At 44.3% G+C, this 14,540-nt stretch overlaps 1 protein-coding gene across 1 annotated transcript; it reads right to left on the minus strand.

Annotated features, from left to right (window-relative positions):
- Nucleotides 1-99: 99 nt before the first annotated feature.
- Nucleotides 100-4,668, minus strand: LOC123105135 (nuclear pore complex protein NUP58). The gene is made up of 6 exons (XM_044527139.1): nucleotides 3,911-4,668; nucleotides 3,521-3,635; nucleotides 2,367-2,801; nucleotides 2,111-2,272; nucleotides 1,855-1,920; nucleotides 100-480 (listed from the first exon to the last, which is right to left on the minus strand). The coding sequence occupies exons 1-5, from the start codon at nucleotides 4,549-4,551 to the stop codon at nucleotides 1,882-1,884; spliced, it is 1,392 nt and encodes a 463-aa protein (XP_044383074.1). The 5' UTR covers nucleotides 4,552-4,668; the 3' UTR covers nucleotides 100-480; nucleotides 1,855-1,881.
- Between the last annotated feature and the right edge of the window lie 9,872 nt (nucleotides 4,669-14,540).

Consider the following 14,540-nt stretch of genomic DNA (forward strand, 5'->3'; position numbering starts at 1 on the left):
ATCCACACATCGTAAGCGCTATTTTGAGGGAGTTTGCTCCCCGTCAACTCCTGTACAGTTTCTGTGCAACTTTTATCCCTATCTATCTATCTGGTCACACAGTAATCACATCTACGATCCACTAGCACACCTATGCACGGTTCAAAAACCGAAAAATCCAGGCATAGATGCCAAAAGGAAAAACAGAGAATCCCAGGCTGGGAATCAAAGAAGGTAGCAACCAGCCACTAGCCGGGAGGGAACCTGTACGACCCGACTGAATCGTGCCACATCCGAACTGGGACAAGGACCTGAAGCACGCATATTCGCACTAGAATACACTACGTGCCACCGTCTCCTCCTCCTAAAAGCCAGGCCAAGCAAGCTAAAGTTGACCGCTCGTTCGTTCCCAACTGGTTGCTTCTCCGCAGCTTCCCTCCCCAGTCGCAGTCGAGGTCACCGATTACGCACGCCATCCATCCATTGCCGCCCACGAGCAACCTACACAAGGCCAATTCAAGGAGTACGGTTAGATCCACCCACCCATCTTGAGCCACAACACGCCACCAGGGTTTGCGATAGACAAACTGAAGACAGATATAGTAGTAGAAAAATTCAGACTGAAATCAACGCATCGTGATGGCGTTGTAGGCTGGTTAGTTATTGTTAATACTGTAGAAAAATTCAGAGATGGTCGTTCGGCAAGGGTGGGTCAATGACATGTATGGCTCTGGTTTACATACGACCAGATGCTGAACTCGTCAAGTGGCAAAAAGTCAAACAGCTAAAAGTCCCGATTATCCTTGGGATATACAGTATCATATATGACATATGAACTGCCGTCAGCGCTTACGTTCCCGCTGCCAACAAGGCAATATTATTGCATATACAACGAATGGGGAAATGGCAAGGCAAGCGCGGGCAGACCACCAGAATTTGATAATGGAATACGACAACGTGCCATAATAACCAATTAAGGACCCTATCCGTCCCAACGGACTATAATGGCTGTTTCCAACAAAGCAACACATACTGTACCGTTCAAAAAAAACAGAAGCATGTAATTCGGCACTTTGGAAGCCCTGACAAGCTGGAGCTCCTAGTAGTAGTAGTAAATAAAAAAGCAAATGCCACCTTGGAAAGGTAGAATAGTTTATTCCGCAAAAGTGGAAAAAAAAGGGAAGAAAGAACGGAAGCATCAATTGCATCATGCATGCCAAAAGTCATGTGGACGGCAAACAGAGTGTGGCCCTAGACATTTTTTCAAATACAGTTTACCCAAGTCCTTGCTGTGTGTTAAAGTTCACCGAGTACTAATCGAAACCATTCAGTGAGAAGCCTCGACAGCAATCACCTTCAAGTCCTAAATTTTGTTTGACCAAAAACACCTTCAACGTTCCACGTCTGGTGGAATTTATAATCTGATAGCATGGAAGAATTCACAATCACATGGACTTTCATTTTATTTTGTGAGACAAATCTTGTATCCCATTCCCAGCTCACAACCTAAACGCGTAACGGCTAATCAACGCTTCAAGTGCAAGGCTCTAAAAGGTTTCGTTGGAAGACTCAAAAAGGTTTCGTTGGTGATTGATCTACAGAAATCGATGTCGGTGTTTTAGCTTTGCCACAGAAAGAAGTAAAACTGAGGTGGCCATAGCCATCTCTACTTATAAGTTGAGCCCTACAGACTTTTAGAAGACAAGAGTCCTACAGATTTCGACATCATTACCAGGTATTTTTACATCTGGAAGTGAAGTCTACCCTTAGCAGCTAGAGTCAGACAACTCCGCTACAGTTGCTCATTAAACATGTTAATCACAAGCTGCTGTAAAACAAAAAGAAGGGAAGAGGGATGGAGACAAAAGGACATACATGACAAAGGACTGATCTGAAGCTGATTCAACTACACATCTGGCGCCTGCTTCGGGTGTCGCCACTCTGTGTGAATTACACATGAGAATGACAATAAATGTAAATTGGAAACCAGTCAAGGATAGGATGAGAACCAAAGTTCAACATGACGCGCATGATATGTTAATTTTGAGAACTGCTACACAAAATCAATGTTTACTAACCTGACTATATGAGATGTTATTTGTGAGAACTGCTAAACAAAAGGTTTACTTACAGTTACAGGCAATGTTGGATGGACTATTCTGGCAGCAGCTTCTTGTTTCGCTGCCTCTTTTCTATCCGCTTCAACAAATGGATCATTCCAGTTACCACTGTTTCGCAGATCATTAAGATATTGAGTTCTTATTGTTTCGGCATGTTGATGAAGATTTTCCACCTGGACAAAACAAAAATGTCAGATAAGCTCCATTATCTGTGAAAGCATCAAACTATAGCTGCCAAACAAGGATAATGTGTGTAAGGTATATTACCTTAGAAGCAACAAAGATAAGATAATCATGCACATTCGACATAACTTTTGGCAGAGATTTCAAAGAAGCTGGATGGGTTTTATCATTCTTCGTTTTTACAAGCTGCTCTAGCTCTCCAATCAATTTGCAACATTCTTCAAGCTGCTTCTCAAATCTTTCAACAATGTGTTGCATAAAGAGAGAAGGCCGATATACAGAAGCATAACAGTTACGAAAGGTTCGGGCCATTGTCGAGTGATGACTGAAATCAGTAGGAGCGCTTGAAGATCCAGCACAATATGCAAGTGCAGCACCTTCGCTGACGAACCTTTGTCTCACTTTTCCATATGCACATATAGCAAAATCCACATGAGACACTATTTCTCTGACATCAGCCATTAAGCTCTGAATGGAAGCCTTCTCTCTGTCGATGATGGTGGAGATTAATCCAATCTCCTGTTACAGGAAGAAAAAATTGCTCCTGTCAAAAACAATTGTTCAAGTTAAAGGTGCTTTTCGGCAAGTTGGGTTCATGCATTATATCAAAAGGTTCCCGAGAGTCTTTTCAATTTGAGGTTGAAGTCCCAGAAACCTGCCAATTTAAAGCATAGCTGAAGAGATAGCTCTTCAAGTAAGATATGTATCTTTGCTTTTGCATCATATAGACATCTTGATGGTGTACCCTCCATGCATACAACATGCCACACCAGCTATTTGATGCTAAATTGCTAATACTTCCCTGTGCCTACATGACCTCAGAAAAAATATCTATATCTTGTGGAGAACATTGCACCGGTGGCACTTCAAGCCTTTGAATGAAGTAAGAACGGCTCTACCAATAGATTTGTATACAAAGTACAACTCAATTATATCAAACATAAACATCTAATGCAGTACTATCTAGCACAATCGTGCGGCGATTCAGATACACAAGGGCGCTTAATATTGGCTGGTACCGGGCAATCTGTGAAGAATTGCTCTCTCAAAGCAATAACCAAACGAGCAATGCAGATAACTTGACAGTGCTTAATATATAATATATGGCACTGCATTTACTTTCTTCCTCTTTTCTGCAACGGTTAATTAGGGTACTACACTAATCCGTGAAGGCTGAAACGCTGCTCAAACATGTTCTGCAAATTAAAGGACAAACCACCCACAGAATAAAACCAAACCTGGGTAATCTGACGAGCATCCAATTCGAAACCCTTGTTGGAGACTGATGGGTCACTGAGGCGCCTGCATTGTTCCACCTGCTCACACGCATGCCTCTCATCCCTTATCTTGTCCCTGCCAAATCACAGACGAACCAGGTGATGGTCAGAGAGCAATGGGGCAAAACATTTTAAACAAGGCAAAGTACACAATGAATCCTAGGAGAAGTTGATTAATACTACACAAATTGAACAAAGAGATAACTCCTGTGATCCCCAATACCTGCAGAATCCACCACCACGAGATGTTTTCGAAACCCCAGAACGTCACAGCGGCGGAAGCCAATAAACCACGGGTACCAAATTCGACACGAAAGACGGGCACGAGATGGGATGTGACCAGGAACCTACTCGATTTGCAGGAGAAGGTGCTGGGACACCGGATGGAGCTCCTCCCACTTGGTCGCGTACCCCGCCGGTTCCCCTTCCGCCGTGTACAGCCTCACCTGCTGCTCCGCCTGCGGCTGCGCCCACGGCTGCTGCTGCAGCCCGGCTTGACGCCCCCGCTCCCATCCCTCGTACGCGGCCACAAACGCCTGCTGCTGCTGCGCCGCCACCGACGCCTGCTGCAGCCCGGCCTGGCGTTGCTGCTCCAACCGCCCCAACGCGGCCGCGACCGCCTGCAGCGTCTGAAGCGACGACGTCGACGCCGCGGGGGGTACGGGGGTCGCCTGCTGCGTCTCGAGCGGCGACGTCGACGGCGCGGGGGGTACGGGGGCCGCCTGCGTGTGGGGCACGGACGGCGGTGCCTCCGTGTAGACCGTGAACCTCCCGCGCGTCGTCGCGCGAGGCGCCTGCGACGACGGGGGCGTCTGCGTCGTCGCCGTCGACGCCGACTGCTGCTCCCGTGGGTCCTCCGCGATCGGCGGGAGAGCCGGCTGCCTCCGGGACGTGCGGGGCGGGAGGGGCGGCAGCTGGCCCGGGGAGGCGGAGGAGAAGCTGAGGCGCCTGGCGACGCCGTCCAGGTCGGTGTTGCCGTCCAGCCGCGACATGGCGGTTCGAACCGGAGGGAGGGGCTCCGGCCCGCGGCGGGCGGGTGGGTGGATGGACGGGTTTGCCCCTTTGGGTGGCCGTCAACTGCGAGAGGGCCAGGCGGCCAGCGGTGGATGTCACGGGGTCCCGATGGTTGACGCGAGGGTATTTATGGGTTTCAGCTTTGGGGCTGGTTTGGCTTCCGAAACACGCCACTTTCCAGTGGAAAAGAAAAGAGGAAGTGATTCTTTTTCATTAATTAAAAAAAGGGTACTTCTCCTATGTTGAAACGAAGAATCTCCTATGGAAAAGAAAAGCGGAAGTGAGTATTGTTGCCTTTAAAGGGACACCGATGAGCCATGATTCATGGCCATCTTTTGAGATTTGGATCCTTTTTCGCACTTGCAATACAACCCAATGGCCAATACATTGCAGTGGCGGAAACCTATTAACCATGAGAACCAAATTCAAACGGAAAGATGGACATGTCAAAAAAACCTACTCCCTCCTTCCATCTATATAGGGCCTAATGCGTTTTTTAAGACCACCTTTGACTATTGACAAGATTAATAGTGCATGACATGCACAATGTGAAAACTATATCATTGAAAGCTCCTTTCACACACGAATTTAAAGATGTGCTTTGTGTAAGTTGCATGTCATATATTATTGCTCTAATATTTGGTCAAAGTTAGCCTCGAAAAATGCATTAGGCCCTATATAGATGGAAGGAGGGAGTACACAATTTGTAGGAGAAAGTTGCCACGATACCATACGGAGCTCCCTTCACTTGATGTGTCAAAGTTGTCATCACCATCGCTAATTCTTGATGTGTTTGCGCCACCCGCGGCTGTTGTTGCAACTCGAGTTGATATATTTGCTCCCACTCATGGTTTCAAATTTCGTCGAAATTTCTCGAAATTTCGACAGTTTCGAGGATGGGCGAAATTTTTGCCTTTCGTTGAAGAAATTTCGATTGGTTTGAATTTCTATGTGAAAATGATGATGGGTCAGTACAAACTAACACAGGTTATAGTAGTTCAGCGGTAGGAACATTGTCTAAGCAAATATACATTTGTGGAAAAAAATGTCCTAACTGAGATTTGAACCACAACTAGCAGCATGTTAATCTATGGACAGACCATCACACTAGTTATCTAATTGTGTTAATTCTGCGCTACGTGCCCTTTTATGTATGTTTGTAAATTTAAAATTATTTGAATTCAAACAAAAATTTCGTTGGTTTGTACGAAACAGTTTTCGAAATTTCCGAAATTTCGACCATTTCGAGGGTGAACGAAATTTTTACCACTTCGAAATCGTAAACTATGCTCCCACTCCCATGTGCAACAACAAGCACATGTTGCTATTAGGCTGTCACACACGCATACTGTAGCCCGGCTTAACGGTTTTACACTAATGTCCTCCAACGCCACCGCAACCGCCTATTGGCTGCTATGTCTCTGGCAATGGCACCGATGTCGCAGTAGATACAAAGTAAAGTCTATTTTTAAACCTTGAATTCATACCGCTAGTCGAAATTGAACCCTAAACTCTGAAACTCTGAAATCAGTACCCTGTACTCATTGATCCTGACCAATCTCGACCTTGGACCCATATAGACCGTTTTGGCACGCTAGGAAAATAACAATCCCGATCGAGATCCGACTGTACTCTCACTGACTACATGGTCCACGTGTCATATTTATCTTCTCTCTGCCTCACTCCCAAAAACTGCGGCACGCCGTTCGGCAGGCTCGGTGGCTGACGCACCTTATGGTGGGACGCCGGAGGATGGGTAGGATGGCAGGAAAGAAAGCCCAGGAGCTCATGGGAAAGAAGAGCGGGAGGCATGACCGTTGGTCTGGTCGCCGTGCGCGTCGTCCACGCTGTGCCTGGCGTGCTCTCGCGGCAGAGCAGCCACCTAGCGCGAGCAGTGAAGGAAGAAATCGATGGGGAGAGGGTGAATGTAGCTCACGGACGCGGGAAGGCGAGTCGCGCGGAGCTACACAGTTGGTCGGAGCGAGCTTGGAGGCAAGGCGAGCTGCAGGGGAGAGCACGACTGCACGCACACCAACTGTTTTGACGGAATGGTGGTGCTACGGGATGTCCTTCTGTAGTCTTGCAGCAGCGCATCGGAAATGAGTAAGGTCTCGCTTGCACGCTTCTGACGGCCGCTTCAGTGCTCGGCGTCTCGTCGGGGTCCGGGTAGCTGTGCGGCATCAGGGTCGCGTTGTCCAATCCCGGCCTCCCGAGAGCCTGCGACAATGTCGAACAACGCTGGCAGTACGTCTGGCGTGTCCGGCCGCTCGTGCGGCGCGTCGGCCGTGCGCTGCATGCCAGACGTGAGCAACTCCCAGAGACCGACGGCTGAGGACGAGACAGCGGCGACCATGCGCTACGGCGGCTAATGCGCTGGCTCGGTACCGTGCAGTCGTCGTCAAGTCGTGAATGATAAGCAAGCTAGTTTTAGTCAGTTCGTTGCTGATCCATGCCCGTGTGTCTCCTAGTACTGCCTCCATTCCCTTATACAATAAAAAGTACATTTTGCATCTATACAAAACCACCAACAGCAATCGAAACAAAAATTAATGATGTTTTCTCGTACTAGCAACTTGTTTAATACTTGAATGCATGTAGTCATAATGACATTGTATTACTTTCTTGAGGTAATATCACCCGAAGTCACAGAACTTGCATTCGATGTTCAGTTTGGTGCTAGAACTTTTAAAATACGGATTTCTGGTCACCTAACTTGACAACGTGTGCAAATATGGTCACAAAATACGCATGCAGACGTATCAGGGTGTATGACCCCACCTGTTAATGAGTGATGTTGCTCGGCTGACTAACTTTTGCACAAAACACCCTCACATTTTTTATTTGCGGAAAAAGCTGACTATTGTGCTGTATATAGGTACAAAAATTAACACAAAAAATGGGTGAGCAGAGACTTAACCCGTGGTCAATGTTTACCACACAAGCCACTCCAGCCAATTCACTCTTCCCGTTCGTATCTCATGTATGGATAGCAAACTTAGATTTATTGAACGTGGACCTTAAATGACATTTTATTTTGCATGTATGAGGAATTGGTGTACATCCGCAGCCCATTTAAGCTATTTCATCGGTCCTTTTTTTACCTGAAATATGTAGAGGCACGTACTGCTACAATTGATTCCGTTAAGCCGGACCAGAAGTCATATTAGGTAGGTTGACACATTAAGATAAAATATAATGTCATCAACATAGTACTTACAAGTGGAGCAGTAAAACAATGGGAGTGATACTAATTGGCTAATTGCACATCAAGATGGTTTGACAGAGCTGTAAAAACAGAGTGACATTTCAACAATCAAGTTGTGTTTTTGCTCCCTCTGTCACTCTGGTGGCTGTTTGACAGTACATGCGTGTCTTCCGGATGGGGGTTGCCATTGCTGGCTTATTTATGCGGATACTGCGGCCCATTTTGCACTTGCTATTTTTTAAAGCTATTTGTAAACGCCATTAACAAATTTATGTTCCAAGAATATTATACATACAAACGATCATTATTAGTAAATAAAAACATTTAAATATACACATGCGTATTTATATAAAAAATATTTAGTTAAAACGACATTGAAAATGTTTATTAATTAAATATGTTTAATGAATCCAAGAAAAATAACACACTCGAGGCTTATATTTAAATTATTCAAAATGATGGGTTCAAACATTTACTAAAGATTCAAAATTATTCACTTGTGTATAATTTTTACTCATGACTTATATTCGAAAAATTATATAATTCAAATATTAGACACGATTGAATATTCATATCAATGTTTACATTTTAAATTATGCAAAAGTTGAACTCTATAAATGCAAGAACAGTTATTGAAATGTTTATAAAGTTAAAATAATATTTGTAATTTTATGTTTGAAATATTTATTTGAAATGATACAAAAAATTATAATTCATAAATTTTATTTAAATATATGAATATTTTCAAAATAATACATGAACAAATTTAAAAGTAGGTTATATCATTTGTATGTACAATATTTATAACACATATTTAGACATTATTTTTATTATTGTAATTATAATTTACGTAATATTTACATATTTCCAGTACATTAAGACTAGTTATTCACCGTAGACGTGTATACGTGTAGGTTGTAGCGGCTAGAACGTCCTGTGTTTGAGAGCTGACGGTCACACATTTTCCTGTTAATTTTCAATGTGTAACGACAGGCAGAACCCACTGCTCATAGGTACGAAAATAAATGCCATTTAAGCTCCACGTTCAATCTATCTCAGTTTGTTATCCATACTTGAAATATGAACGTGAAGGGTTCGTTGGTTGGCTAGAGTGGCTTGTGTCCTTAATTTGGGTCGTGTGTTCGAGTCCCGCCTCGCTGATATTTTAGTTAATTATCGTACCTATATGCTGTACAACGGTCTGCCTTTTCTATTATTTTTCGTACCAATATGCTGCTGCACAGTGGTTGGCCTTTCCCGCAAATAAAAAATAGTAAGGTTGTTTTGTGCAAAAATCGGCCGAACGCCATCACTCACTGATAGGTAGGCCATACACTCAGATATGTCCGCATGCGTATTTTGCGACCGTATTTGCACGTGATGTCAAGTTAGATGACCACAAATCCATATTTTTAAAGTTCTAGCACCAAACTGAACACCAAGCGCCAGTTCTATGACTTCGGGTGATATTACATCTACTTTCTTCTCATTCCTTCCTTTGGTGCTCTTTTGGTCTATGTTTGGATTATGTGAATATCTATGACCAGATTATGTCGATTTCTATGTCCGTTTTGTTCAATGTCCGTTTGTTTCGTTATGATCTATGTAGTTTGTTTCCTGTTGCATGCGTAGCATGGATTTAGGGTACCAGAAATGAGATATACGGCTGTGAACCCGACGAATTGAGAATTGACTGGTCACTGTCCGTGGACGCGCCTAGATGCATCTGCATACGTATAGAGTACTGAATTTAGTATGTATGCTCTTTTTCTTCTTCTTTTTGCAGGTGTAAATATGTATTACTCATCACCAAAGTCCTTATAATCAATCGCAGCCAGTTCCAAAGCCTCAGTAGGACCAAAACCTAACCAAGTCATGGTTCTACCTTTAATACGAGCAAACTTAGCTAAACTATCACTAACTTTATTTTGGCCACGACTAACATGAGTAATACAATCTACTATTACTAACTTTATTTTGGCTACGACTAACATGAGTAATACAATCTTCACAAAGGGGCATTAGATATCTAATCTCTGTCAACCTCTGAAGCCTAGATCAATTTCACTGCCATTATAGAATCCATCACTATCTGCGTTGGTAACTTACTTCTCTGATGGAGAAAGATAATCCTTCCATGCATGCACATACCTCAGCTTCAAGTGCATCCCGACAGGAAAATAACTGCCTGCAAGAAGAAAAGATGATGGCTCCCTTGTCGTCTCTTAACACCATTCCGGCACCGGCCGATCCATCAGCAGCAAATGAACCATTAGTGCACAACTTAACCCAACCGGTCTTACGAGCAGACCACTTGGGGTCTGCTACAACTGTTACCGCATGTGGCCGAACTGGAGTATATGTAATGATTTGACCTCCCTTTGCTAGGATCAGCATTTAGGTCGGTTTTAATGCCAATTAGAGGATCCAAGTAGCTCGTCAAGAACCTTCGAGACGCCTCCATGGGTGGCGGGGATTTATTATGGACAATCTCATTGCGTATATGCCGCGCCCTAATGTCATGAGAAGCATCGAGCGCTCAGTGTCTGGGAGAGGAGCAAGAACTTGAAGCAGCCACTCGACACCTGTATTCAACACGGTAGTAATATTCGGAAGGGACCATACTTCTGCCATAGCCTCCCATAGAACTCTCGAGAGGGCGCAACGACATAGTGCATGAAAGCAGTCCTCAGACTCTACCAAACACAGAGGGCACAAATCACTAGTTTCCAGCCCTCTTGTATGCTTGTTGCTCCATGTAGGCAGGGAGTTTGTAACAACCTGCCATGCAAAATTACGTATAGAGGGAGGAAACATCAGTTGACCATATAAACTTCCAGCAGTCCCGAAGCCCATCTGGATGTGAGCTGAAGCCCGTCGAAGTGCTTTTGTGAGCTTCCTCAAAACCGAACTGGTACACACTACTCACTGAAAAGGCGCCAAACTTGCCAGGGCCCCAAGCCAACGTATCTTCCTTCTGTCTTGGCGACGCCCTAATTTTTAAAATTTCCACAAAATCAGCCGGCATGAAGAATTCTTCTAGCAATCCCACCTTCCATGAACCATTCTTGCTCTTATGATGCCTACTATCCCTGTACTATGACAGGACAACGTCATGCGCAGGAACGCATAACCTCTTGAAGTTAATTAAATGCCCTTTTTTGCGAATTACGTCCTCGGAGGGAGTATCTCATTTGCTGACGACAAACCATGAGAACCAAAATTCAAAGGAAAAAAAATCACGATAACCAAATTCAAAATGAGTTGCCGTGGGACGCTCGATGAATGCATTTTGGACGCCAGGCCTAGCCTCAACATCGGTGGGATGGGTCGATTCCTCCCCAAAAGGCTAACAGAAAAAAAAAAGAAGTCAGAGTTTGTCAAAAAGAAAAAAGAAGAAGAAAAAGGAAGCCGCAGGGATCCCCGGCCGTGCTGGGGTGAATTTACCGGTTTACCCCTGGCAGCAGGTGCATTGCGAGGCAGGCGCCCGTGGGTGCGACGTCAATTCCGCCCAAAATCCGGTGAAGCGTGGGGGGTGATTCGGGGATTGGATGGACTGGTCTCGCGCTCTGGCTCCCAAACTCTCCCCAAAGCTGGTGGTTAGTTGAGACACTGCCAAGCGGCCCCCATTCTATTGGTCACGGATTCCAAAACACTCGGCCTCGCGTCCCCCTCCCCCTTTTCCTCCCAAAACCCAAACCCCTGCTTGCGCTCCGTGCTTCTCCTCCCCTCCCCTCCCCCTCCGACGAGAGCGCATTCCGGCCTCGAACCCCGGCGTAGGCGGCGGCCGTCAGCAGCGCTCCGAGGAGGCGCTCATCTTCCTCCGCATCCCGTCCGCGCCGTCCGCCATGCTCGGTAAGGAAACCCGACGACCCCCGTTCTCTCCGCCCAAAACGAGCACCGAGGGAGCGCTGATGGCGCAAGCACGCTCTTCTTCTTCGGGGTAGAAACCGCGGATTTCGCTTGCTACTGGCTTGGGCGTGAACACGGGGACGCGGTGGGTGTGGGTCGCTCGTGGCCGGGTCCGAGGCGGGGAGGTCCAAAGGACACCACGACGCGCCGCGGCGGCGCCCCTGCACCGTGGTTTCGGTCCGATCTACCCGCATTCGTCTTGGTGCTAGTACCTCCACGCGGTAGCATCACCCACGCGAGCACGAAGGAAGGACGGGGGTGGGGTGGGGTGGGGTGAGGGTGCGCTCTGCTTACTGTTGCTTGATCGTGGCATTTCCCCCCGGTAAACCACAAGTCACCTATACTTGTATGTACAAGATGAACGTGTCACTGTGCTGGGCTAGATGGTTGATGCCGCCTCGTTGTTTTGAGTTGTCCTAGTACTTCCTGTACCAATTACATTTTACAGCGGGATGTATCCGCCACAAGAAGTGCTTGATCTTGATCCAATTAGCTTTGCCTAATGTTATACTGATGATGCGTCTGCCCCTTTTTTGTGTTAAATTGTGAACAGGAGTGCTGAAGATCTGATATAAGAGATTGGACTGCATTCATTTCCACTGGTGAATCATTACAACAATTGAAGTTGCGAGAGGTAGGAAGATCAATAAGAAGACCACTGGCTCTTCTTTGTTGGAGTGCTGAAGACCATTTTTTGTGTGATGATTTTTTATTGATTTGATTCATTCTCCTTTGTTCCAGTGGGTTGCAACTTTTGCTGGTGCTCTGGCATACTGTCACAAGAAGCAGGTAATTCACACAAACATCAAGCTGGAAAGTTTGCCTACTTATTTCCAGGGTAGTCCTGCATGCAGCTCCTACACCTCTGTTATTGTTATGTTACTCTACCAACTTTTGCCTTCCTTTTTTGTTAACATTGAATCTGACAACATCAATGCTCCCAGCGGGAAAAAAAACATCATCATTGCTGTAAATTATGCCTGCCCGCATATGGATTAAACAATGATTGGACCTGTGCATTGCTGTGGTAATTTTAATCTAGAGCCATTTTGTGCTGTACTGGAGTAACATATATGTTTTGTTAGAAATGCACGTCGTGGGTTGTGGTCAGTTACCTATACTATCACCGATGTGAAATTACTTGTTAGATAAAATGGAAGAGACAATATATCCTATGTGCCTTGGTCTTAATGCAAGCGTAAACTATCAAGATCCTTTTGGGTCGAACATTTATGAAGATAAATTCTAACATTTTTCAGTACATAAAAACCACCTCAAGACTCAAGAGTGACACAATAAAACACATTTCATTGTTCTGAACAGGAATGGGTCAACAATAGTCTGCTTTAGCATGACCTGTACTCAGTTTGTGATATACTGCAATATAGGCAAATAACTCGTGCTTCAATAGCACACTAGTCCAAGAACATGATGGACATATATATGTTGCTTTTCTTTTGATTTACCACTTTTATTTTTGTTTTTTGTGCTGGATCTTCTGTTGATTCGATCCATTCTCCATTCCAGTACTGTCAAAAGAAGCAGGTAATTCACATGGATATCAAGCCAGAAAGTTTGTCTACTGATTTCGAGGTTAGTTCTACATGCAGCAACAGAACCTCTGCTAATGTTCTGTTACTCTACCAAAATGCTTATTTTTAGCAATATGTGGGGGCAATTACCTTGATATGCAAGTGAACTAAATGCACTGTTTCTTTGTATTGCTTTCTTCCTTCCATTTTCTGTTAACATGGAATCTGACAGAATCAATGCTCCCCGCAAAAACAACAACAGCAACATCATTTCTGTAAATTCTGCCTGCCCACACATGGATTAGACAATAATTGGACCTTACTGCAGTAATTTTAATCTAGAGCCATTTTGTGCTGTAGTGGAGGTAGAAATGTACGCCGTGGGTTACGATCAGTTACTTAATATATATTTTTTGTTATCGATATGACCGATGTGAAATTACTTGTTAGATAAAATAAAAGAGACAATATATCTCATGTGCCTTGGTCTTGCTGCAAGCATAAACTATCAAGATCCTTTTAGATTGAACAGTTATGAAGATATGTGTGGAAGATTCTGAAGTGAAGCCAATCCACTATACATTGTGTGTGTTTGAAACCTATGACCATTATTGGTGATCAATACACCAGTGCAACTTTTTTAGATTATGACTCTCAGAACTTGATTTTTTTGTAACAGCTTTTCTACCACTGTTTTGATTGATACAAAACATCTTAATTTTCATGTCAGAAGGAGCTTGAAGATCACTTCGTAACAGCTGATGTAAGAGATTGGATTCCATTCCACTGGTGAAGTTCACTTCAATTGAAATTGTGAGAGGTATGAAAATCATTAGAAACACTACTTGCTCTTAGTACCTTATTAGGATAAGTATTAGTGGATGTTCTAAAACTCTATGTATGTACTCATGTTTGCATTGCTGAAAGTAGTAAAGTCTCTGATCGTTAACAATTCTAGTATATGATATTTGTTTTGTTTGATGGATATTTATATCTCACTGCAACATGAAGAACCTCCTAAGCACTCACACCTTTAGAAACACATAGGAAAAAGCCTCACACCCCACATTCCCCCTCTCATGAACGAGGGTGAAAACAATGCTAGCATTGTCAGTAAACAAACCCACCTCAAGAGTGACACAATAAATCAAGAACCATTGTCAATTTACACAAGACTCATTGTCAATCTATGTTTCAAGGTACAGTCAGTATGCACCTTCAATGTTATATTGATGCTACTTGACGTGAAGTTTGTCTAGCTAGATATGTAGCGATTGGATTCAGTATTTAATCAAGTCTCGACTATAATGGACTGTAT

This window comes from Triticum aestivum, chromosome 5A (assembly GCF_018294505.1).
Source record: "Triticum aestivum cultivar Chinese Spring chromosome 5A, IWGSC CS RefSeq v2.1, whole genome shotgun sequence".
NCBI classification, from domain to species: Eukaryota; Viridiplantae; Streptophyta; class Magnoliopsida; order Poales; family Poaceae; genus Triticum; species Triticum aestivum.

What these genes read in the sequence shown, in the direction of transcription:
- LOC123105135 (XM_044527139.1), bottom strand. Translation starts at nt 4,551, where the DNA reads ATGTCGCGGCTGGACGGCAACACCGACCTGGACGGCGTCGCCAGGCGC. An exon ending in ATGCTCGTCAGATTACCCAG is followed by an intron (nt 2,802 to 3,520) that starts GTTTGGTTTTAT and finishes TTCCTGTAACAG; the next exon opens with GAGATTGGATTAATCTCCAC. An exon ending in ATCCAACATTGCCTGTAACT is followed by an intron (nt 1,921 to 2,110) that starts GTAAGTAAACCT and finishes TAATTCACACAG; the next exon opens with AGTGGCGACACCCGAAGCAG.